General features: G+C 37.1%; 1 protein-coding gene across 1 annotated transcript in view; it reads left to right on the forward strand.

Annotated features, from left to right (window-relative positions):
- The first annotated feature begins 226 nt into the window (after positions 1-226).
- Positions 227-24,367, forward strand: part of VWA8 (von Willebrand factor A domain containing 8) — a 184,911-nt gene continuing 160,770 nt past the window's right edge. Inside the window, exons 1-4 of the mRNA XM_085309462.1 lie at positions 227-244; positions 9,373-9,450; positions 19,115-19,245; positions 21,341-21,451. Coding sequence (XP_085165588.1) covers positions 232-244; positions 9,373-9,450; positions 19,115-19,245; positions 21,341-21,451 — 333 coding nt within the window. The 5' untranslated portion in view covers positions 227-231. The remainder of the gene's footprint in view (positions 245-9,372; positions 9,451-19,114; positions 19,246-21,340; positions 21,452-24,367) is intronic.

The raw sequence follows: 24,367 nt of genomic DNA on the forward strand, positions 1-24,367 counted from the left end.
GTAAATGGGATGTTAGTGGTTGTGGTAAAAATTCATAATCTGAAAGAAGGCTATGAATGGGACCATGTGTTTAGGAGGCTTTTTATTTTTTTTCCAGGTCTGTCACAGACTAAAGAACTGGTTGCTGATGGAAGTTAATACTTTTCAGCATATTCCCTTTTCCCACTTCACCTGAGTCATTATCTGGTTGGAATTTGAAACGTTGACAGCTGGGAGTGTAGTTCTAGTGATATGTTCTTCGCTGGTAAAACCTATTGAAGACACTTCTTTCCTCTTTCTCTTAATGTTCATGTTATTGTTTGCTACCTCCTCAGTTGTACTTGCAGGGTTGCATTGTAGAAATGATGATTGAAATTATTCCAGTGATTTGGTTTACAAGGCCTTACAAACTGTTGCATCAGCACAATTGAGAATGCAGCAAATGGAGACAGGAACTTTTAAAGCCAGTTGATGAAAGTTTGCGGAGCTGTGCCTGAGTTATTTAAACTGTTTCTAACATTAGGAAAGAAAGAATTGATGGCAAAAAAAATAGTATCTTTTATTAGTCTTACAGATCTAGCTGGAAGAAAGGCATGAGCTGTCAGGCAGATAAGCTTCTGCCTGACACACTACCTTTGGCCTTCTACACTCTTTGGTAGAGTTTCATAGCTGCTCCCAGGAGTGAATGTCAGTAAATAGCCTCTGAGTTTTAATATTTGACAGTTGTTCAAACTTTAACTTTTCCTGTTTAGCAACTGTTACAGTCATGATATTTGTTGATGTATTTTCCAAGTACTACGTGTTTCAGTACATTAGGCTGAAGTTGAACCTGCTTGGCAAAGGCAGGAACTCTCAGAATAGTTTCATAGGAGATGCCATAGTGAATTTTGAAGGCAATTTTGTCTATTTTGGTATCTTTCCAGTGTAGGAAGTGTTAAAAACAACTCTATATTGGTTTTCAGTCATAATTTCATTTTAATTGAAATACATTATTGAAATTATACTAATGCATTTGATACCACAGCTCAGTTTAGAATAGATTAATTGTCTGTTTTTCCTTCATTGAGTGAATTGTATTTCAGGAATCTTCACATAGTTTTAAAACACTATGAGCTAATTTTCACATAAGTAGCATTTGCCATGTAAATAAGATTTGAAAGGGAACACTGGGGATGTGGTCGGTGTCTTGTTACAAAATGACTAAGAGGAGGTAGTGGATATTGCTTTCTACAGACAGCTAGCAGAAACCTCCCACTCATGGGCCTTCATTCTCATGGGAAATTTCAGCCATCCAGACATCTGCTAGGAGACCAGTCTGGTACTGTGGAAGCAATCTTGAAAGTTTCTAGACTGTGTTGGTAACAGTGTCATAATGCAAATGCCAGAGAGGCTGGCCAGGGATAATGCTTTACTTGACCTGCTGCTAACAAGCAGGGAAAAACTGTGACTGGTATGGTCAGAGATGGCAGCCTGGGTAGTGGTGACTGTAAAATGGTTGAGTATGGACTCTGGGCTTGAAGAGTGCTGAAGTTTTTTCAGGAAATTGCTAGGGGGAATCCCTTGGATAACAACCATGAAGGAGAAGGGATCCAGGAGAGCTGAAAGATTTTTAAAGAAAATGTAATAACAGATCAGCAGTGAACCATCCCACAGTGCAGGAAGATTGGGAATTTCAGCAAGAGGCCTACTTGGCCAATCAAGGAACCTCTCCATGGCCTAAAACACCAAAAGAGGACATATAAAAGTAGAAATAAGGACAAACAATAGAATAGCTTTATAAAAGTACTACTTAATACATAGGGGCAAAATCCCTACAATCTGACAAATAGCAGATCTTTAGTCCAGAGGGACCTATATAAGCTTGAGAACTGGGACAGGAGAAGCCTCATAGAGTTCAAGAAGTGCGAAATGTTCTGCCATTGGACCTAAGTAATGCTGTGCATCCATACAGGCTGGGGAGAGACTGGCTGAGAAGCAGCTCAGCTGAAAAGGATGTGGGGTCTGTAGGGGATATCTGTTGGATGTGAGCCAGCACTGTGCTCTCATAGCACGTCATGTACGCCAGAGACTCTRCTGTGTTAGGCCAATGATCAAGGGAAGGTTAACCTCTAGCAGGCATTGGTGAGGCTGCACCTTGAATGCTGTGTCCAGTTTTGTGTTTCCCAGTTCCTGGAAGGTATCAAGAAGCTGATAGGGGTCAGGTTGAGGGCTGCCAAAATTGCTGAGGGCCTAAAGCCCATGACAATGAGGAGAGTCTGTGGAAGCTGAGCTTGTTAGGTTTGTGAGGAGAAGGCTAAGGAGGAAAAGTGTAATTGCAGCTTACAGTTACAGTTACAAAGATGATGCAGCTAAACTATTCTTGATAGTGATGGGGAATAAAAAGGGGAAATGATCACAAATTGTGGCTTGGGAGTTTCAGGCTGAAAAATAGGAAAAATATTTTTGCTAGGAGAGTGGTGCAGCATTGCAGTGGGTTAGCCAGAAAGCTTGTGCAGTTTCCATCCTTGCAAGTTTTCAGACTCAGCCAAAGCTAGAGCTGAGCTGGTCTAATGTTGGTGATAAGCTGTCTTTGAGTAGGAAGTTGGAGTACTCCTGAGGTCCCATAACCCCTAGAGGTTCCTTCTAACCRATCATAGAATCATAGAATCAGTAAGGTTGGAAGGCACCTTTGGAGATCATCTAATCCAACCTCCCTGCTCAAGCAGGGTCACCTAGAGCATGTTAGACAGGGTTGCATCCAGGCGGGCCTTGAAGATCTCCAGAGAAGGACACTCCACAACCTCTCAATATTTCTATGATTTTTTGATACAGTGATGGGATGGGCTGGTAGCACTTTTGACCATGTTGACRTGCAAGACATGTTAGGACATATGTTGAAGTGTGTATGTGAAGCCTGTGTAAGATCATCATGGTACTAACCATATATAAAACTGGTTATTTGCATCATAACACTTTTGTAGCTGGGCATCATCAGTCTTTSTAGCTTTCAGGCATGCTATTTCTCCAAACAAAAAAATAGCTCTATTCTAATAAATGACTGTAAGCTTCTTACATGAGTGGATGTCAAAGAAGTTTTCGTATTTGTGTTGTAGATCCAGAAATAATACAGAAAAATGGAGGAAACGGATCACTTCCTAGAGTAAATATAAATAAGTTTTTGTCTGAATGATACTTTGGACTTTAACCAGTAAAAAGAATCATTGACTTAAAATAGATAATTGAAAAATCAAACATTAGCTTCAAAACTAAAAATGAAAAGATGGAAGGTCTAAAAATAATGTTGAGTAGAAATTAGGTAACATTCAGATTTTGTATGTTTGAAGTCATTATTTTGTTTTCTCAAAGGGAAAGGGAAGACCATTCCTTTTGCTCAGAAAACCAGGAAGACTTAAATGAAACAGTTTGTTGAGGCTGGAGACAGGTTTTTATGTCTAAACATCCAATTAATTTCACTGCTGTAAGTCCACAGTGTCACATCAGCAGCAGTTAAGCTCAAACTCATCTGTACGTGAATTATAGAATGGTAAGGTTGGAAGGGACCTCTGGAGATCATCTAGTYCAACCCTCAGCATAGCCCATACAGGGATTGAACCYGCAACTTTGGCATTAGCAGCAGCATGCTCGAACCAACTGAGCTAAACCTGCCCCCAAGGTAGTGGTGGTCAAGAAGCAAACCTAATGASTGTAGGGAATGTGTTTTTGCTGTGTTACTCTTCTGTTGGGAAGCTCTCAATGCCGATGTAAGAAGCAAAATACATTACGGTGCTACCCTGTGTCTGTTTATAGTGTTTGTTGCCATGAAGATGGCAGTAAACGAGCAAGTAAGAAATGAGAAAAAGCTGTGTAGACGTGTTTGCTTTTCTTCCGCAGTAATATATTCAAAAAAGTTGCAGAAAAAGAGAAAACAAGTCCTTGGAAGTGTCATTTCTGTTTCTTAAAAATAAGTTGGCTCTTCAAAGATGATGGTTGACGTTTTCTTTTCTGTGCCCCTATGGAAATGTGTTGGATAAATGCATCAGCTGAAAGCATCATTTTTTTTTTATTTTCCTTCACATTGCAATGAAATCAAGATCTAGAAATACACATTTGGATATAATTTAGCTATTGAAGTTTTCTCTGATGTGATCTAATCACATAGAGATTAGTGCTAGCAAAGCTTAGCAACTTTGCAGTTTTAACATGTTTTTGCTGTTACTTGCTTTTGAGACCAGATGGATGGTCTGTGTGCAAGTGAATGTTTAGTAGGCTAAGATCACTTTTGGAGAATGTAAATCTCTCGTAAATTGAGGACTAAAGAGGTCAAAAGGCAGTAAGCTCAACCACCTAAAACCTAAGCATACCTAAAGTTTCAGTGGGGTGTGTTATAAGAACCCTGATAGTGTAAAGGTTTACACATGGGATTGAATTGTATTGTGTAAAATTATTACTCAAAAACTAAATACAAGTACATAAAAATGCATTATTTCACTGCGAAAGTGGCAAATAGAAGAAATAAAACCGTTTCTGCTATATATATTTTTTAAATTGTAGTTGAGATGCAGTCTATTTATCTTCAGATATGGCGCATTGCAGTAAAAAACTTAGAACTGTTCCTTTTTCTTCTTAGCATGTAGAAAAATAGTATAATTAGAGAATAGGATTTTGGGGGGAAGGRGGAGGAGGAGAAGAGAGGTATTTGACATGATACTAGCTTTTAAATAGAAGACAGATCAAAGGTATCAGTCTTACAGTGTTACTGATATGTGATTAGATGTGGCTTCAAGAAATCTTCTTACTGAGATTATACAATAAAAGCATCCATAGAGGGTCAGGTAAAAGGTCTGTCAAGCTCTACTATACTCTCTCTGAGAATGGTGAGTAGCAGGTGTTTGGGGACAAGTAAAAGCCCAGGGCATTCATGCAGTGATACTCTCCTCACATGCTCTCTCAGCCTCTAGCTGTCTCCTCTGCAATTCAAGGATCTGAGCTGGAGGTCTTTGRTGCCTTTGTTTTCAGTAGCCCTCAAAGGATTTAGTGGGAGAAACAACATGAYGAGTAGCTCTGCTCACCCAGAGGGCCTTTGTCAGCTATAGAAGAAGRGATGTATGTATTAATATTGTTGTCTATCTAAAATGTATCTGTGAAGATGGGAGTATATGAGTTTCTATGCGTTGGAGTTGCTGGCTAGTTACCTGCACATTTATGAGTTGCCATCACAGCAGAGTTGCAGTGCAGACCCATCTACTCCCGATGCAGTAGAAAGCTCATTGCATCTATCGAGGTTCTGTCCATATCCCCTTGTTGCAGTGACTTGTTATCGAGTTGTAGTCTTTTTGTGCCCCTAATGTCCGACATGCATGGCATGGGTTCCTAAACCCTTTTGCTTTGTATGCTGACTGCCCCCCAAATGGGATGCCCCCCTTTCCTGTTGGACTCTGGCTTTCCACTGGACTGGCACTTCCTTGTTTCAGCAGACCTAGCTCTTTGTATACATCAGGCACTCCTTGTATCCCACTGCTTTCTTCAAAGATTATGATAACTAAGATTATTATTTTCTGTCTGTGAGATAAGAAACCAGGGACACATCTTCACTGCAGTTAGCCTAAGCAGGTCTGATATAAGGCTTCAAAGCCACCCATGTGTAACTTTTCCACACTATAGTGTAATAGTAGCTTGGGAGCTGAGATGGGGTGTTTTGAGGCTCACCATGGTCCATTACATTGCTTACTCTGTGAAGTTGTTTGTAGCACCTTCCATTTATTGTGGAGCTGACGAGGCCAGACATTCCTGGTGGAATTGCTTATTGCTAGTTCAGACTGATAAGAAGGTGAAAACAAATAGTATTCAGCAGCAAGAACTCCACAGGAAACAAAGCGAAGCTCCAAATCGCAGGAGGATTCAAAACTCGTCTCACTGACTTCTCCGCCTTCTTATTTCCTGGTCACTAAATATAAACAAATCATTTGGGATACATGTCCTCCAATTATGAGTCTTACTGATTTAACACCATAGTTTACCAAGCAGGCTATTGTCCGTTCCTTGCCAGCCACTGGCACACAAGAAAGAGCCTATCTGGGATGACAGCTCTGTTCAAACAGTTTGGAAAAGCAGTAGAAACAGAGTAGCCAAAATGAGATTTTTAAAGAATTACAGAAGAAACAAATTAGAAGAAAATATAGCCCAGGTGGAAGCATGTGATAAGGTTAATGGTCTAACCCCCCATCCCCGCTCATTTAGCTTTCATTATGCAGGAAGTAGGTGCTGCTGTTCTGGTTTATTGTGGCTTGAAGTTCTATTACACTCTGGTAATATTATTTTGTGGACCGATGCAGATTTGAGGCAACATTTGTTTCCAGATGGCAATAAACCTGTTAAAAGCTGAATGTGCTAACTGTATGCTAATTGTATGCTGTAAGCACAGATCTCCCCCCTTCCTTTGTAGAGTTCTCTCCCAGCCTGATTTTCACTAAAATTTGTAAGGCCCATTGATGATTGGAATATTTGTTGAAATTTTGGAATTTGTTAAATATGTTGTTCAAGAGTTAGCATGTTATGGACTGACCTAAATACCATCAAAAGAGATGTATTTTTCATTTTTCAGCTAGAACAAATTCAGTTTGTTGCTCAGTTTTTAGAAAGTGTGGAAAAATTAGTGTAAAGCTTTTCAGTACTCAGCCAATAAAATAAGTAATTAAAATACTGTTATGGAGATGATATCATCATCCCAATGTATTAAAAAGTCTGACACCTTGTTGTTTTGGCATCTGGTATCTTATTCCTACTGTGTTTTGGAAAGCCGTGTATGTATGAAAGAATATTTACAAGTTGAGTTGAGGTGATTTAAGCTAGAAGCTAGTTAGTCATATACTCTTGTGTCATTGCATGTTGGCTGGGGAATGGTGAGAAAACAAATTGGCACAAATGTCCTAAGGATATATCAGGCAACCTGCTCTTTTTAGAATGTTAAAATTCTTCCTCATTGAGCTAATGAGAGAGGTGTCAATTCCTGCAGGAAGCAGTGGGCTCCTGTGATGTTTCCTTCTTGGAGGCATTTTGGTCAACCCTTTAGCTGCTCTCCAGTGAGAAGAGTGACTGGAGCTGTTGCGGAAGAAAAAGGAATGGGAGGCAAAGCTTAGGCAGTAAACTAGTTTTTCTTAGTTTAAAACCTGGGTAAGTGAGCAAACCCCTGGCAGTGTCAGATCCTAGGTTCTCCTCTTTCCTGAGGTGGCATCTTTTGTCTGGTTACTCTTTATTTTAAAATATGTAACAGTTACCAGAATGGGGACCAGATCCCTGAGCTGTTGCAACACTTTTGGAGTGAATTTAAACACTTCAAGCTGAAGAGAGCACGGGAATCATAGATACGTTTTTACTGCAGATATCAAGAGGGGCAGGAAATAAGCTAAAGCACTGAACTGCTAATCACCTGGTCTGCTTAACTGTTAGTTTAGCCCCAGTTCTGTTTTGGACCATCTTCTTGGCTCTAGACAAATCAGCTAGAGGAGGATGCTTAACTCTAAGAAGGGAGAGTAGGAACTGCTTGGTGACACTTGGCATTAGGATTGGGGATGAACCCTTGGTTGCCTTTTGTAAGGCAGTTTTGCTGTTGCCCAAGTCTCCCACCTATTGGCAAGCCATTTAAGCTTTGTATTGTTTCATAAAATGTCGGAGGAACCACCAGCTTGCCCTCTTCTGCCAATATTTTAAGGAAAAGAAGATAGGCTTGTTTATTTGGACTTCAGGAGCAACAAAGACATCCAAGTCCTGGCATGTATGTCAGACTGTGAATCCCAGTCTCAGGATCATTGTTAAGCACTTAGTTTGGGGGGAAATCAGCTGTAACCCTTTCTTCATCGCTTCTTGTTTGTTACTTTAGGTGCTTCTCCACTGGCTGCTATAATTCAAGTCTTAAATATTTAACTTTTGCCATAGACTGTATAAGTAGTATCAGAACCTATGAATTCTCAGTCCTGTAAAGATCTGCAGTAACACCTGGAGAAGCTGGAAAAGAACTGCCTTTGAGTTCAGAACTACAGTCACTGCTGACTGAAAGGAGAGCTTCTGCATGGGGGCAGTTTTAGATGCCTCTGTCCATTTGGACATGAGCTTCCTCTTCAGCATCTCCCTCTCTGGTCCCAGCACTGCTCTTCTGAACTCTCTGACTTCTTATGTAGCACTGCAAATAGGCAGCTGGAGAATGGATCCTCTAAGATGCTGTAAGAGGAGGTACAGATTGACAGCAGGATTTTTAGGGTTGGATCTTGTTCATGTCCATGTCCTTTCTACCTCTTAATTCTCAGAAAATACAACCATAAACAGTTCTAAAACTTGGCTTTAAGTCATGGAAAGGTAGTGTAATTGGAGTGTCGTGGCAAAACTGCACCACTCTGCTACTGCCAGTAATTCTAATCTTCTCCATCTCTCACACATACTGATGTGAGTTAGGCAGTGAAGATGGTGTTATCTTCAAGAACGGTAACTCGGAAAAAAAAGGTATAATTTTACTATATTCATCAGATGACTTAGCTTCATGGTCTTAGTGGTCATGAACTTGTTTGTGTAGCTCAGTTCAGCTATTGAAAAATGTAACCTTTGAGTTTGTTACCAGTCTGCAGTTCATTTTCTTGGCTTTACAGGTTTTGGCAGTTGTGCTGTTTTTCTGTGTGACCAGTGCCTTCTTGGTGCTCACCCATTTCCTGGCTGCAAAACAGATTTCAGTTCTGATTTTCATGAGAAAGTACACAGGGCATGCCCTGCAATTTAATTCAAGCCTGCCAGTGTAGAAAGACAGATAAGTCTTTTGCACGTCTTAGTAAGGGGCCAGTAAATAAAATGGCAGGCACTCGTTTTTAAGAAATAGTGAAATCCAGAGCAAAAAAATGCTTGTGTCCTCTGGAACCAGGGAAAGGTGCTGGATTTTGCAGCTGTACTGTCTAAGAGGGCAGGAGTGATCCATTGATATGAAAATATCATTTTGTACCTCCAAGAGATATTGTTTCAGGCTGGTTGAAAATTCAGGAAAATCATCACTTCCATATGTGCTTCTCACTGCTATTTCTGCAGACAAACAGACTAAAGATTACATTTCAGGATATCAGTGATGATAGCTGGAACAGAGTTCTGTAATGAGCTTGAATTCCATAGCACTCTTCAAAGGAAGTCCTAGTTATAACAACAGCATCAAAATAAAAAAGATGAGGGTTATTAATTAAACATAAATTGTATTGGTGTCTGATCTGTTGAAAACTATTAGAGCCTGATTAATAAACTAATAGTTCTCAAATGCATTACAGCCTACTTTGTGAACTTGCAGTCAGTCTTCCCACAGAAGGCCTATGTTTTAGACAGTAATATAGGTATATTGTACACTTCAAAAGTATCTAGGAACTAAAATATTTCTTTTCTCTTTTTTAGGTGATACTGTGACTATTGGAGATGTGTCTTTTAAACTCAAAAAACCAAAGAACCCAGAACTTGTTCCACAGAACTACAGTAAGAATTTGTTTTCCTTTTGAATGACTATCAAAGCCTTGTTCTATAAATTTGTACTCATTCAAATCACCTCATTGACTTAATTGAAATTATCTAAGAGATATATTTTGAAAAAATACACAACATAGAGAAGGCTGTCTTTACTGAGTTGGAACTAATTCTTCATCATTTCTCTGATACAGCTGGTTAAATGGGAATCTCTTGACTTTGAATACAGCTRGTCCCATTAACGAATGGGATGGTAAAAGAATCTTTCATGTCCATTTAAAAACTCTGTTCAAAAGGGGCCTCATCCAGCAGCTACTTGTACTAATAATATAGTTATCTCAGGTTATTTGTTCAAACTGTAGCAGTTTAAAATTATCATTCAGTTGCAATATCCTTCTATGTCCTAGGAATTTTCTTAAACTGAAGACATATGGGATTTTTCTACTGTGATTGTTTTGTATTCTCAGATTGTCATGTTATTGTTGTCAACAAACATACAGATCTTTGAAATCTATCAAGTCAATAAGAAGTCAACTGCATAGTGCTAAAAAGTGTTAGCAAATACTTACTAGAGTCACAGMCAATTATGTACATTAATGATGTATACGCTTCAATGAATTCATATTACCTTTCTGAAACGTTATCAAAAATGCGATAGGGCCTTAGCCCTGTAAGTTTCTTCTTCGTTCTTTGAAGAATACATGCTTCTGCATTTTGTGACAGGGATCAGCAGGTGAATCATGCTTTTGTTGTGTCATTTCTTAGGACAATACGGTCCGACTATTTTCTGATGATCCAAAATGATCAGTTGCCATTTGTTCAGTAGTTTCACACAGAGGTTACTGGACCAAATGAAAAAAAAAATTCAATTTTTCTGCTCAGATAAAAGAAGGCAAGTCTGGAAAAACAAGACACATGGTATTTGAAAGGGTGATGTCTTATACTACACTTAAGCGTGGCCAAGAACTAAGTACTGCTAACTGCTGTCTTCAGTGGGTTTGCAAGGTCCTATGACTGGAATTTGGCGCCATCATTTGCTTCAAGTTAATTTGCTTTCCAACATGCCTACATTCACTCCATGATGCTTTGAAGGAGAAACCAAGAAAACTGCTGGGGTGATTTTTTTTTTTTGAGAGAGAGAGAGGGAAAGGGAAAGGGCAAGGGATTGGTATTTTTTTCTGTCTTAGAATGGCACAGATTGTATAAACAGTAGGCTTGCTAATGCGCAGCTGGCAGAATGGCAGGTAACCACCATGAGAGAAACCATGGGGAATAGCAGTGTTACAGATGTACAATAAGTGCTACTGGTACAGTAGCAGAAGAGACAGGAGCTGCTGTGCGATGATTTATATTGTTGTCTTCTTAGGCAAAGTAATTTAGTACTCTTCAGTACAAAAAGTATTTCATTTCATCAGACTCTTCTTATTTTATTGGAGCTGTGAGATAGCAGAACTGTGTTACTAGTGACATGTTTGGACTACTGTTTCTCAACTGCCCTCTCTTCTGAAATGCAGTCTTTCTTCTAAAGTGTAAATTATTTCCGCATTTTTCCACTCAGAGAGTTRCATTTGTGTTTAATATAAACATCAAATATACAAATAATAAATGTGTATTGATCTGTTTGTCCTTTGAGAGGTATAGCAGGAATATAGAAAGAGATTTTTGTTTTCTTTCAGTCTGTGATCAGTGTGACGCTGACCAGTAGTCTGATAGGCCAAATCCATTGGTCGGCAGCTGGACTATGGACTACTTAATTCCCGTGCCCCAGTTGGCATGACGCTGTGGCACTTTCCTGCCAGGAGATCTAAAGTACCAAAGGTATCCTGTGCCATATGTCAGTCCCTGCTGTAGTAACGCTTTCCGTATCTTGTGAGTTCCCTGGGAATTTGGCCAAGCAATTGAGAAATCCTAGTGTGTCATTGCTTTCTGCAGCTTCTTAAATGCTGGATTTTTACTTTCCATCATTTATTATTGATGCCTACTTTTTCATATTGATGATGAAGCGAGCACATCAGTCAATAAACGTGATCTGTTTCACTTATTTATGTATTTTTGTAGATTGTTTTGCCTTCTTGTTTTCATGTACCACAGTACAAATGTAGACRAATGCTGGTCTAAGTTGCTAGGACTGTCTTTCAGTTTTTTGGACTGGGAAGWTAAGAGGATGTGAAAACATTTGGTGGAATCAAAAGATGAGATTTTTCTAGTTAGTGTAAGAAGGAAAGTGGTTGAAAACTAACAGGTTTGCAAAAAAAAAAAAAAAAGATTAAAAATGGAATTTTATGGAATCTTTGCTAAATCTGATTCTGCAACTAAAAGTAACCTCTATAAACACATATTAGATGTACCTTATTGTTAGTTGTTTCTCTCTCTCTCTTTTTTTTTTGTTTTTTTTTTTTAATAATCATAACTGAAAAGAACTCATATGATAGCCTGGGACATCGTTGTTGATCAGGATGCAATTAATAGCAAGATTATTTAATGTGAATAATTTCAGTAATAAATTTAAATATTTAAATGAAATTCAATAAGATAAAATATTCCTATATATAATAGGAGCAAAAAGTATTTTCAATACTTAAATACAATTTTTGGGGCTACAGTTTAAATTTAGGAAACTTTTTGTCCTTTAATGCTTAACTTCTATGGTTACATTATCACAGGGGACAAAGTTCATTTAATAAAGTAAAATAGATTATATTGGCTCTCTGTCAATTATATTCTCTCTGTGAGGCATTTAGAGAATACAGGCATAACTTACCCAGCATATTTTTTCTTATTTTAAGTGAATTACTTTTGTTTTGCTGGGTGAAAGATTGTGCTGTATATGTAACATCTTGGTGAAAAACAGATGAACGTAGTTGTATTTATACTCATCCGTAAACTTAATTTCGTATCTTTTGAAATTTTATTATAGCAATTAATACTACATTTTAAAGTGATCAGGCTAGCTACCTAAAGTCCAGAAATAATTCAGTCATCCAACCAAGTGGGAAATACCCCAAAAAGTTCTGGAATCACTCAGACATTGTAATGCTTGCAATGAAGTAAGAACTAAGAGGAGGGAATTGAAGCAGTAACAGTTCATCTACTACTATTGAAAATATGTTATCTAGCTCATCATTTGTGTAAAATAGAATGCTTCTGCTATTAGTGCAAGATAAAAATCATGTTAAGATGCAGTAAAGTTTGCACTTTTGTGCATATCTGTAATTTAGAGGAAATTTTAGGGATGTTATAATTTTTTCTAAACTCAGCATTATTACTCTAGGCTTAGCATTTGCCTTAAAAATCTGAAAAAATCGTGACACAGGAGGGAATATAAATGTATTGTATACCTACAAAACTGTAGCTTGGCCATTTTGTCACATAATTGATACCAAAACACTCAATCTTTGTGTTACCAAATTAACTTGCTTTTAAGTCCTGTGATGAACCTTGTTTCATGTTACAGAAACACATAGTCTGTCTAGTGCTGGTTACTTTGTTTTCTGTCCTTGCTTTTCAGGTTTTATGTTAGGTACATAGCAACTTCTGTAAGAAATACTCAATTTTGTGTGTTAATATAAAATATTAATTTGTTTTGCTATTGTGGGGAAATGGCTTTTCTCAGAAGATTACAACTGAAATTACATAAAATCTGAATTGTTCTTATTTTTCTGTTTATAAGTGACAGGTAAAATGAGTCATACGCAAGGGAATTTTGTTAATGGAATTACGGTTATAACTATGTCTGACACATTCTGGAAGGGGGAACTTATTTTTGCACTGCTTTTTCTCTTGTCAGTAAGAATGTCTTTTATCAGCAAGAATAAAACCTACATTTTTAGGATCTTCCTATATCTGAAAAGCATGCTTTTTTCGTTAACTATACTTTGGAGAAATTTTATGTATTTTTTTTCATGGTAGTTTAGATCTAAAATTGAATAATGAGAATACACATTAATTTTTTATTTTGAGTTCATGTCAGTGCACTGCTTTTGTTAATGGTTCTAGAAATTTTATGAAAATGGCAATGTATCTGATATTTCACGTATCTGTTAATTCTGACAGAAAAATTCCTAGCATAGCTCTTCCAGAACACTTTGTTCAATGACAGCGAATCCTCTGCAAAGCAGGAAATGTGCAGTTCCAGTCCAATGCCGCACCAACTCCGCTCTCTGAAGGGGCAATTGCATTTGGGAATTTGTCTATTTTCATGTTGCATATAAATGTATTGAACTGTGGACCATTAATTTCAAACTGAGCATGGTTTTATGCTGGCAGCATGAGTCTGAGCTCCCTCCCCAATAAGTGATCAAAAGGAAAATGGATGTTTACCTTAAGGGATTCAGTGTGCCTCCTTTAGGCTGATAAATCCAGCCACTGTTGTTAGCTGAGGTATTTGGTAGACTTCTTACTATGAGGAGCTCAAATAGGAAGTTTGTGCGTATAATCATGAATTAAAAATGATAGCATTAAACAGAATTGTATACTTGAAGAGGAATGGTTTTAATATTGAGGAAATGAAGGTTGTTTCTGTGTGATAGGATTAGTGGTGTCAGCAGGTTTGGGATGTTTTTTTCTGCCTTACCTGAAGTATCAGTATTGCCTTAACAGTAAGATGTCTCTGGGTCCTTGTCCCAGAATGATATGCCCCATTTGGAAAAGTAGAGAACAAATAGGTGTGTTTGGTTAATGCTTAAGGTAGGTTCAAAGTTGCGTTGGAATGTGTCTTTATTCATCATTTTGTTTACTTTAAAAGTCTGAGTGTTACAGAATGCAACACATTATGGAGACAGGTTGTATTACATGATGACTGTAATTTTGTGTTAACAAAGATTTTTGTCATTACACTTCTTTTCTAACATAAAGATAGATGTCTGTTTTAGGAGATGGTGGTTATTTCAGCACTTAGAGTTTTCATGTAGGCTTGCAACCGATACATTACTAGGCTGTTATCACCTAGTCAGGATCTCACATAGTGCTTTTTGTCAGGAGAGCTCTGACAAAATGCTCTTTGCAGCATTGCCTCACTTAGTTGATACATAGAGTGAGAGGCATAGGAGGGTACACGAGCATAGCAATCTTAGAAGAAAATCTGGATGGAACTCAGGAAGTTGTCCAGACCGTTCGTGGTGCCTCAAAGCACCAAAGCATGTGTGAACCATTCCTGGGAGATGCTTGTCCACCCTGTTCTTAAAATCTGCCAGTGATGATCTCAGTGATGAGATTCTAGAACCTCTCCATATAATTTGCTCCAGTTGTTAACCATTTTTTGGTTTAAAAATTTTTTGTTGCCTCACCAAGATCTTGATGTACTTTTGCCTCATTAGAGCTCATTCCCTCTGGTATGGCCATGGTTTACAGACTATTTTTCTTTTATTCACTGCAATTTTTCTCTTACATCCTGGAAAGTTTTTTTTTTTTTTTGATTTTTTTTTAGTCATTTATTTTCTAGACTTAATCCATTTCTTTAAATTTTCCACATTTTGTAGACTTTTGATGATTTTTCTTGCACTTTGCTAGAGTATTTCGAGTTTGTCTATGCTGGACTTAGCTGTTGAACTCAAAACCAGAGTACTTTCCTCCAGCTGTACAATGAACTATGGAAAACTGCTCTAGCTATATATTTTCCTGCCAGTTGTGCATCCAGCTAAGAATTGTTCAATTTATTCATGTTTATATGTCACTAATAGAAACTCAGTCTTCTGGGTCTCATTCCTTTTAGAAGGCTACTTGAATTCACATAGGGAATTTACTCATGTAAATGAGTAAATCATTTACTCCTCAAATGGAGGAAATGATCTACCTACATTTACTTTCTTATACCTTCCTGTGAAGCATTTGGCTCAGAAGGGAGAAAAAAGTAACCCTTTACTGTGTAATCTGGAAAGGTAACTTTCCCCTTTTCAAGCTGCTGCTGCAGACGCACAACTTGCTTCCGTACGACTGCAAGAACAGAAATTACTGGAATTAAAACTGTTTCTATGAGGGATTTATGAGAGAGAATATTATTCCAATGAAAACTGACTGTGATACAACCACATTATAAGTCTTTGAAAAGTCTCTTTGCAGCAGAATAAAGCTGGAAGAGCAACAATGTTTTATTTGTAAAGGGCTAAATGAAAACAGCTGAGAGCAGGCCCCATGGGACTGCCTTCCTCTTCAGCTCAGCCATGCTTCCGTCTTCACACCGTGCTGGACAACTCGTTCTCTTCCTTTATTTTTCCTCAACCTGAAAAAGCTGTGAAATATGTCTCAGTGAGCTGTGTTTGTTGCAATTTTTTCCCTTTTAAAATGTTATATGTTTGTAGATGACTTCCCTTCTTGTCCCTTCCTTCTCCAACCAGCCATTGCTGCCCCCAGTGCTAGATGTACTATAAATTACTGTGTAATGCTAAAAGACCMTCTTAGTAACCAGAAGAGATTTTTTCCCCCATGTACTTTCACCTTTCCTGATAGAAGGAGGCATTCTTAGACTCCATCCATGTACTGTAACAAAGGTTCAGGATATGCAGTGGTCTCTTTTTCAGTTGAAAATAACAAACGCCGGTGTCCTCTGTGTGCCTGTAGGTTAGTATGGATTGTCCAAAATAAAATCATACAGGGAAATGAGCTCTAATGTATTATGTCTCACATATGGAGTAGATGTTCCTGAGAATCACTGTATGTGAACTGTAGAAAGAGTAGGTATCCCCAACGTTTATGGGATTTCTTCTGGAGGTTGGACACACAGACCTGCCAGCAGATGCTGTCTGCTATCTCTAGTGAATCTTTTGTCTTCACTGGGTGAGCATATGTCAAAAATCCAAGCACAAGTGAACTGGAAAGTTTCCGAAGCTAGCGTAGCCATTTCAGTCTCCATTTTATCAAAAGCTGATTCGTGGATCAAACAACAGCAGCTGCTGTGTTTGCTTCAAAATCTATCCACAATATTTTCTTCTTTTCTTCATTTCTCCATTCAGCTTTAACTGCTCACTTTACAAAATGTTTGCACAGATTCTGCTAGGTGTTGTCGTACTCATCACATATTTCAAAGCAGTATAATGCAATTTATTTCTCTGGCCACTCCTTGATACACGGGAATAGCAAATTGTAGTGCTGAGTACCCTTCTGCATGTGCCAGATGGTATCTTTGAGAATATACTATAGAGGCTTCCTACACACCATTCTGCAGATAAAGTGTGCAGGGCCAGCTACTCAACTGGTGCAAATCAGCAGAGTGCCACTGAAACAGGTTGTGCAAACCCCGTTTGCTTTAGATGATATCTGACTCATGGGATAATTAATAAAAACTGCTGTAAGATACATACTGGTGCTGTTTTCAGCTAATTTGCCTCATCTCCTAAATGTCACAGAAAATTATTATATGCTAGTTGTAGTAAAGTTAATGTGTAGTACATGAGCAGCAAGGATTTTTTTCAAGTCAAGTTAGAGAAAACCATAAAAGTTTTGCAGTACAGATATCACAGTAAAAGTAGTCTAAATATATAAAAATAAAAGATACTGCATATATGCATCTGAAATTGCTTTTGAAAAGTGTGCTATGCTTTGGAAACGCTTTATACAGTATGCAGTATAGGCTGCATGTACAAAGAGAGGTTTATATTTTTCTGATTTTAGGAGTGAATATGTGGGAAACTTAAACAGGCTTAATATGTGGAGAGAAGTACAGATATTAGACATCCCACACTACAGTAGGTGGAACTGAAAAATGGGAGCTGTTGTGACTGTTCTCCTTAGGAAATGCTTTCTTCGTATTTTTGGAGTTGCATTTTGCATATTAATCTTCAAGAGTAAATAATATGTATTTTTTAAACAAAACCAAGAGAACATAAATGCCCTGGAATACATTAAGTTTTGCAGGATTACTTGTGAGATTTTAGATTTTTTTGAATGCTATACATTCATGTTCTCTTTTACAGGATGATTTGTCTTGCAGATGTTGCTGGACATTCTTAAWTCTTGTTTCTATTTATACTACAGCTTTTAAGTCTGACCCAAGTTTTTTCTTGAGGCTGTCCTAAAAATAAAGATAGCTACACATATTAATGTGAAATGTACCAGAGGCATTTGTAGCCATGCTGTGTCAAAGCTGTTTTTGTCGCACTTTTAATGCATGAATTTTGACATAAGAGAATTTGGTTTTTCAGCAAGATTTGCAAGTTTATTTGAAAAATTGTCTAATATATGTAGTGTAATCTTTTTTTGAGAACAGTCGTAAAAATACAGTAGAGACATGTTCRTACAACAGGTAGAAATAATAATGAATGTGCATTTTAGTGAGATCTTTGTCTTGCAATTTTAATGATACCTTTTTGTTTGTGTGATGCTTTTCAAAAATAACGGATTACTATACCTGTCCAGTAGCAGTTCTTCTCATGTGCTGCATTAGCCTTTATTTCATAAGCAGTATGTGTAAATATTAATTTCCTTGAAAATCTCACAGAAAGTAATTCTTATTTCTTAATTCTAAATTATTCTCTGTGAGGAATTTGTTTGGATTTGACCTAGTGTGTGTATGTGAGATATCTGATACTTATTCTTTTCTGGGACACTGTTTTTCTTTTCCCAAAGCAATAAGAAGAAAATGTTCTTAGGTTCTTAGAATATTAGTGTACCAACATAAGAGAAAACAGTATGTTGATTAATCATGGGCACATTAATGACAGTTATTTAAATATATATATRTGTGTATCATACGTGTATATATGTATATACACACGCACAGAGTATCTAAAAGGTTTATTGACAACTGATAACACTAATGCATGAATTGCTTATGTATATATGTATTGTAGTCCTGTTTTATTGGTGGTAAGGGTATAATAGATTTAACTGGAACTTGAAGCATGTTTCTGATGTTTTATCTGAGYGTCAGACAAAATGTTTAGTTAAAATTTTTGATAATAGGGTTTTTAGTCACTTCCTGAAAAGCCTTTTTTGAATGTTGTACAATCACTTTATGTTGTTTTTATGATTTAAAATAATTTTAGTTCTGGTATGTGCTGATTCAAAGGAGAGTTGAAGGCCCTCAGTAACTGTTGCTTGCTGTCTCTGGGCTCTGCTCTGCACATACTGCCTCCCTTGCCTCAGGAAGCTCATGTAGAACCAGGGCTTGTTTTTAAATTTTTTCTTCCAGTAGTCAGACTGAAAAAGGGTAGATTAACAAGTATTAATTTGAAGATTTGGTCTTCCTCTCCTCTTTTCTTATTGCACTTCAAATGAGTATRTAGCATCCCAGACATTGCCCTTCAGCCCCTCACTTTAGACCCTCAGTTTGGTTTTGTCAGGTTTTTTTGAAAGCAACCGTATGCCTACATGCATAACTAAGCCTTCTCCCTCCTGGCTTGCTTGTGCTATCTCTGTCCTCCTGCACTAGCGCTTTTTGCTTGTTTCTGAGAAGAGGCTAGGCTGTGCTGGGGGCATGTGAAGACATATTGAGGGGATAGACAGATGCACCACAGCAGGAATACTGCCTCTCTTGCAACGTGTTCTCTCGTTCTACATGATGCTTTCTAGTGCCTCCAGTTTTGAAAAAAAATGTAGTTTAATTATAATCAGATTATTACTTTTAAAAATAGTAATGGTATGGTATGGTTTTAATTTTGAGAAAATGTATGGATGGCCAAGTATCTTCTCAACACTTTTTGGAACTGCATAATATGTTCTTATCTTTATTTGTCTTGCAAAGTGACAGATTCTTTGGCCCAGTCTGTAGTCCACCATTTAAGATGGATAATGCAGAAAGATCTCCTCGGCCAAGATGTCTTTCTTATTGGTCCTCCTGGGCCCCTGCGGCGGTCTATTGCCATGCAGTACCTGGTATGTATGTTGGTTTAAATTCTTGGAAAAATAGTCATTAACATTATTTAGTCAYTCCCGTACTAGCCAAATTGTCAAAAGTAACCCTAGAAAATCTTACAGTCAGCTACTTAGGTGATAAATAACTTGTTCCATAAACATGCTTTCCTAAGTTCAGTTTTTGTTTTACAATGTTTAGAAAGTACAAGCATTTTAATACGTGCTTTTCTTCATAAGCTCCAGGAAAAAAGAGTTGGATAACTGTGTTACCATATGTTATYGCAAATGGAGAAACAGTTTGTTCTAGGCATTATGTATGTTAGAAGATTAAGATATCTGCCTACTGGTAGAGGCAACAAATCATCTTTGCTTCATTGTACAAAAAAAGAAATGAAGGGGTTTGAGAGAGGAGTGTTCTGCGTAATATCTGGGAACCATTATCGGGAGGTGTAGATGTCTGTATGATTCTCTCTCTGGATGTAGGAAGAACTTGCCTACATCCATCTGCAGGAACCATGGCAGCACCATGTGCAAGATTTCATGTTTACATCATTGTTGCCCTTAAGTGATCTGGAGGATGGGTTGCTTGTTTCAAAAGATGATGTGGGAAGGACTTTGTCTGCTGTAGACTCTGGAATACTCTGGGCAGAGGATCACAGATGGAGGTCTACAAGCTAAGACTGATAGGAAGATCAGCCATTTCTTTTCAGATCAGGAGATATGAATTCAAAGACTAGCTGTCAGAGGTAAAGCATACAGGAGAAAGCTGCAGTATTTTGAATTTTGGGAARGAGAGCAAAGATTTCTTGATCCATCAGATCAGATATACTACTTGCTTGTCAAGTAAAATAGATCAGAAGAGTTTGGTACAACCTGAAAAGAGGGCTTAGGAGACACCTGATATCCAGACATGGGACATAGAATATAYCTTGTTATTTATACATCTGTCTGTGTGCACCTGAGCTATGTAGATAAAGCTGCAGCYTGCTGCTTCAGTGCTATGCCAAGCAACTGCATGAAGGCTGGCCTTTGCATGGGAGCTGATCTGTGCTGTTGTCCCTTTAATGAAGCTGTATAAACCGGATGAACTTCTGTCTGCCAGCGCTGAAAGCTGTTACTGTGTCTGCTTACATGAGGCCGATGGTTAGAGAAGGCCCTCCAATATTTTGCCTTCTTTATTTCCTTTTCAGGCATAAGAAAGTAAAATTGAGTCTGTCTACACTGTAAAGGAATTGGTGACTTTGTAATCGAATAGGTACTGAAAAAGTGAAAACTTAATCATTATTCAGGTTTTGATATCTTTGATTTTTTTTCGTCCAACTAGAATTAAATGCTGTCTCTGAAGAAAGATCTGTTAAATATCTCATACCTTTAAACAAGTGGTAAGAACAAGGACAATTCACCATGAAGGTTTCCTAGCAGAGCACATGATACCCCATATATAGAAGTAGCAGGAACATCAGATATGAATGTGTTCTTTTTTTGTGCCATTAAGATAGAAAGTTCCAAATATAGTTCATAATGAATCAAAACAAAAAATAACCCAACAGTTTTCATTTTTGAAATAGTCTATAATTTTACAGATGCAGACTGCATTTCATGGTATTAAAGGGGATAAGAACAATACTGTTCATCAATGTATTGACAAAGCGTATGCCAGTAATAATTATAATTGATTTGCTGGATAAATGTTTTTGAACAGTGGCAGAGTTGAAACTTTTGAATTCTTTATTGACCTTATGATTCTTATTCTTACAATTTTTATTCATGATTTGCAGATGCTGATTGTTCTTCAATGTCCAAACCAGAAAACTAACTTAAAGAACTTTACAGATGYTCAGTTGAAAGAATTTATAGTTGGTTATTACGTTTTTAGAACAGGTTTGGGAAAAATAAAATTTTATTGAGCAGAAATTCATACCATTTTGTTTGAGGCAGAACACACTGTAAACATGTTAAAAATAAGAGATATTAGATTTTTGTTCAGAGTTATTTCAGATCACTGTGCTGCTGCCTAGAGCTCTCTTGTACAATTATACCATTAGGCCCATTGTTATAGTTCACTTACTTGGGTTATAGCTTTATTTTTGTAATAACTTCAGACCACTGTCCACAGGAGCTGACGAAGCGGGAGGTTGAATACATTGCGCTATCGAGGGACACCACAGAAACTGACCTCAAACAGCGACGAGAGATCCGAGATGGTAGTGCTTTTTATCTTGATCAGGCAAGTTGCAGTCACACAACAACTATGGTTTACAACTAGTTAAAGGAAGTCCTGACTGAACAACTATGGTTTACAACTAGTTAAAGGAAGTCCTGACTGACTTAAATGATGTAAAATTAGTACATGTGAAGTAGTATATTTAGATTGCAGAATGACTGACACGTTTCTGATACGGTTAAAAAGTCTCATGTAACACTCTTGTCATTTCTGCAAATGTTATCTTTACTCAAATCCAAGATTRCTCTGCCTCTTAAGAGTACCACAAGGTTGATTTACCTAGAATATTTTCAGTATGTTTCAGTAACAAGGGGTGAGATCCATTCTGTGCAAGTTACGATGTAGTTCCACAAGCATTTCTACGTAACACTTGCAGCACATTAGATTCCTGAAATGAATCTTCTGATTTAATTTTATTGAAAAAGAATCTAGTTCAGGTACATTAAGACTGCTCTCTGTTGCAAAACCCAAACATGGTAAATAGAGACAATTGGGAGATTTAATGCAAAAGCTCACTTCTGATCTGAACTAAAGTATCARTGGCTCCTGCCATCAGTATTGTCCTAATCTATTAGTTGATTTAATAAAGCATGTTTCCCTTTTGATTCTTCGGGTCAAACAAGCACTTGCTTTAGAATGTCTAGTTTCTTAGACCACCTAAAATTTGTATACAAATTAGGCATGTAATTAAGCAAGTGGAGTCAGCTCTTCTGATTTAATCAAAATTTAAATATATTATCTGAAATAGCTTTTGTTTGGTGATATTATAGAGGTTAATGATTTGACCATTATATATGCAAGATTTGTGGGAAGAAAGGGAGATGGGAACAGGAAAGAGAGGCTAAATGCTTTGTTCTGTTTTAAAGATTTTTTTCTTTTTTTTAAATTCCTAATGATCTCTTTTTTCTACCCTAGACTTCTTTTTTCTTTTTTTTTTAAAAAAGTTTATTTTCTTGAAACACAGTAAGTAGTTTTGAACAATAGAAGATTCTTAGAATGAAGGATGGCAATTCATCTAAATAAAATATTTTTTTTAGTTAGTTTTGGAACTTCAAATTATCTCATGCTTATCTGGGAGTGTGTGGGCAAATGCTGCCTCTTTGCAAAATATGAGATAATTTAGAGTACTGTGCTGTGGATTAGGGCTTTAGGGCTTTAGACAGCTTCTCATTTACAAGAGGATAAGAACATTTATGCAGGCTGTGAGGTTAGCTCATTAACTCATGTAAGCTCTGTTGTTAGCTGCTGTTATAGACAGTGTTACATTATCCTCATGATTACTACARCATAGTTCAGGCAATTTATTCCTCTGTGTAAGAGCACTGATTAACTAACATTTCTAAGAGCCACTGTGTCAAAGAACTGTAAGAACCTCACCAAGATGTGAGATGATCTATTAACCCTGTACTTGTATGAACCCTGTACTTGTGTGAAGACTTTGACCTCRATGTAAATATGAAGCAACTTACTACACTCTGTGCAAGCTATTCTGAATGATCTTACTCTCCAGTAAGATGTAAATSTAAGATTACTTTTCTTCCTTAATCCATAAGAAATTTTCAGTTAAAAGGTTTTTACCAGAATCCAACACAACAGTACTTCAGACTAAGACTCTTCTTTAGCAACATACCTAAGTACTGAAATCAGTCTGAATTGTGATGTGTTTAAAACTCCTTATACCACATATTTAAGGTCTGAAGGAAAARTAGGACAATAAATCATTGGTATTTAAATGAGTGCTCTTTAAATACTATGAACATGAAGGATGAAGTTGATTGATAGTGGTGTTCATGATGAAGTTTTCTAACCCTATATTTGTATTAAAGACACAAAAAGTATGGCACATAATTATGTTCAAAACCATCACAGATCTAATTACGTCTTAGTGATAAAAAAGAATACATTTTTTACAAGTTACACGAGGGCTGAATTTTAATTAGTTCATTTAGTAATTTTAAGGTTTTCAGGTGGAAAGTTCTATATCAATTCAGAACATTACAGAAGCAAGGCACTATTTTTCTCCAAATCCCAGTCTATGAACTGTTTCAAAACAGAGAATACTGTCAGTAGGTGGCCTTGAGAAAGTACTCCCAAAAGAGCTTGAATTATTCCAATTGCCATAGGTGAGCTGAGGAACGGGTGAATGATGTGAGAGACTGAAGGTATTAAGTTACRCTGCTTAGATTCTTGTGCCATTTCCCTTTCTTTTTAGTGTGCATGTCACCCAAGAGAAGAGAGCAAAGCATAAAAGTCGGCTTTCCAGATTATCTACTGTATGAATTCTGTGGGTTGAATAAAACRTAGCTGTTAGTTGTTTAAGGCTCTTTGCATGAAAATCATAATGTGATAATGTAGTTATTTTATATTTTACATAACAGTATATTGTAACTAAAGCTGACATCTTGTTACCAGAAATAACTTCAGTGTGGTGAATTACCAAGTTTACAGACTTGCATAAGTTTGTAAAGTTGTCAGTGAGTGATTGTTAAGCTTTTATAGTTGCTTGTAGCACTCTATTTAAAAACAGAGAGATTAAATACTGTAAATGAATATCTCAAATGTTTGCAAACATTTGAGATGTTTTAATATGAAGTTACTGAATATGATTGCAGTTAGGTRTTTAAAACAGATTTGGGAAAGGATAATTTGGAAATAGTATGTTGAATTCTGTGTTGAAATCTATATTGAAAGGCCAGTGGATTGAATGTTCTTGCAGATCTTGATTTCTTAGTACTTGAGTGAATGAATGAACTGGGAGAATGAACTGCATTTTTTAAGTTAGAAAAGATGTCTGATAAGCATGAGCATGAGTTTTTATCAGAAGYAGAGAACAGGAAAACTTTGAATTATCAAATTTGTTCCCAACTGAAATTATGTAAAATAAGAACTTATAATGGGGTAATGGTGTCAATCCTTTTT

This window comes from Rhea americana, unplaced genomic scaffold (assembly GCF_003343005.1).
Source record: "Rhea americana isolate MKP2758 unplaced genomic scaffold, rheAme1 scaffold_3, whole genome shotgun sequence".
NCBI lineage: Eukaryota > Metazoa > Chordata > Aves > Rheiformes > Rheidae > Rhea > Rhea americana.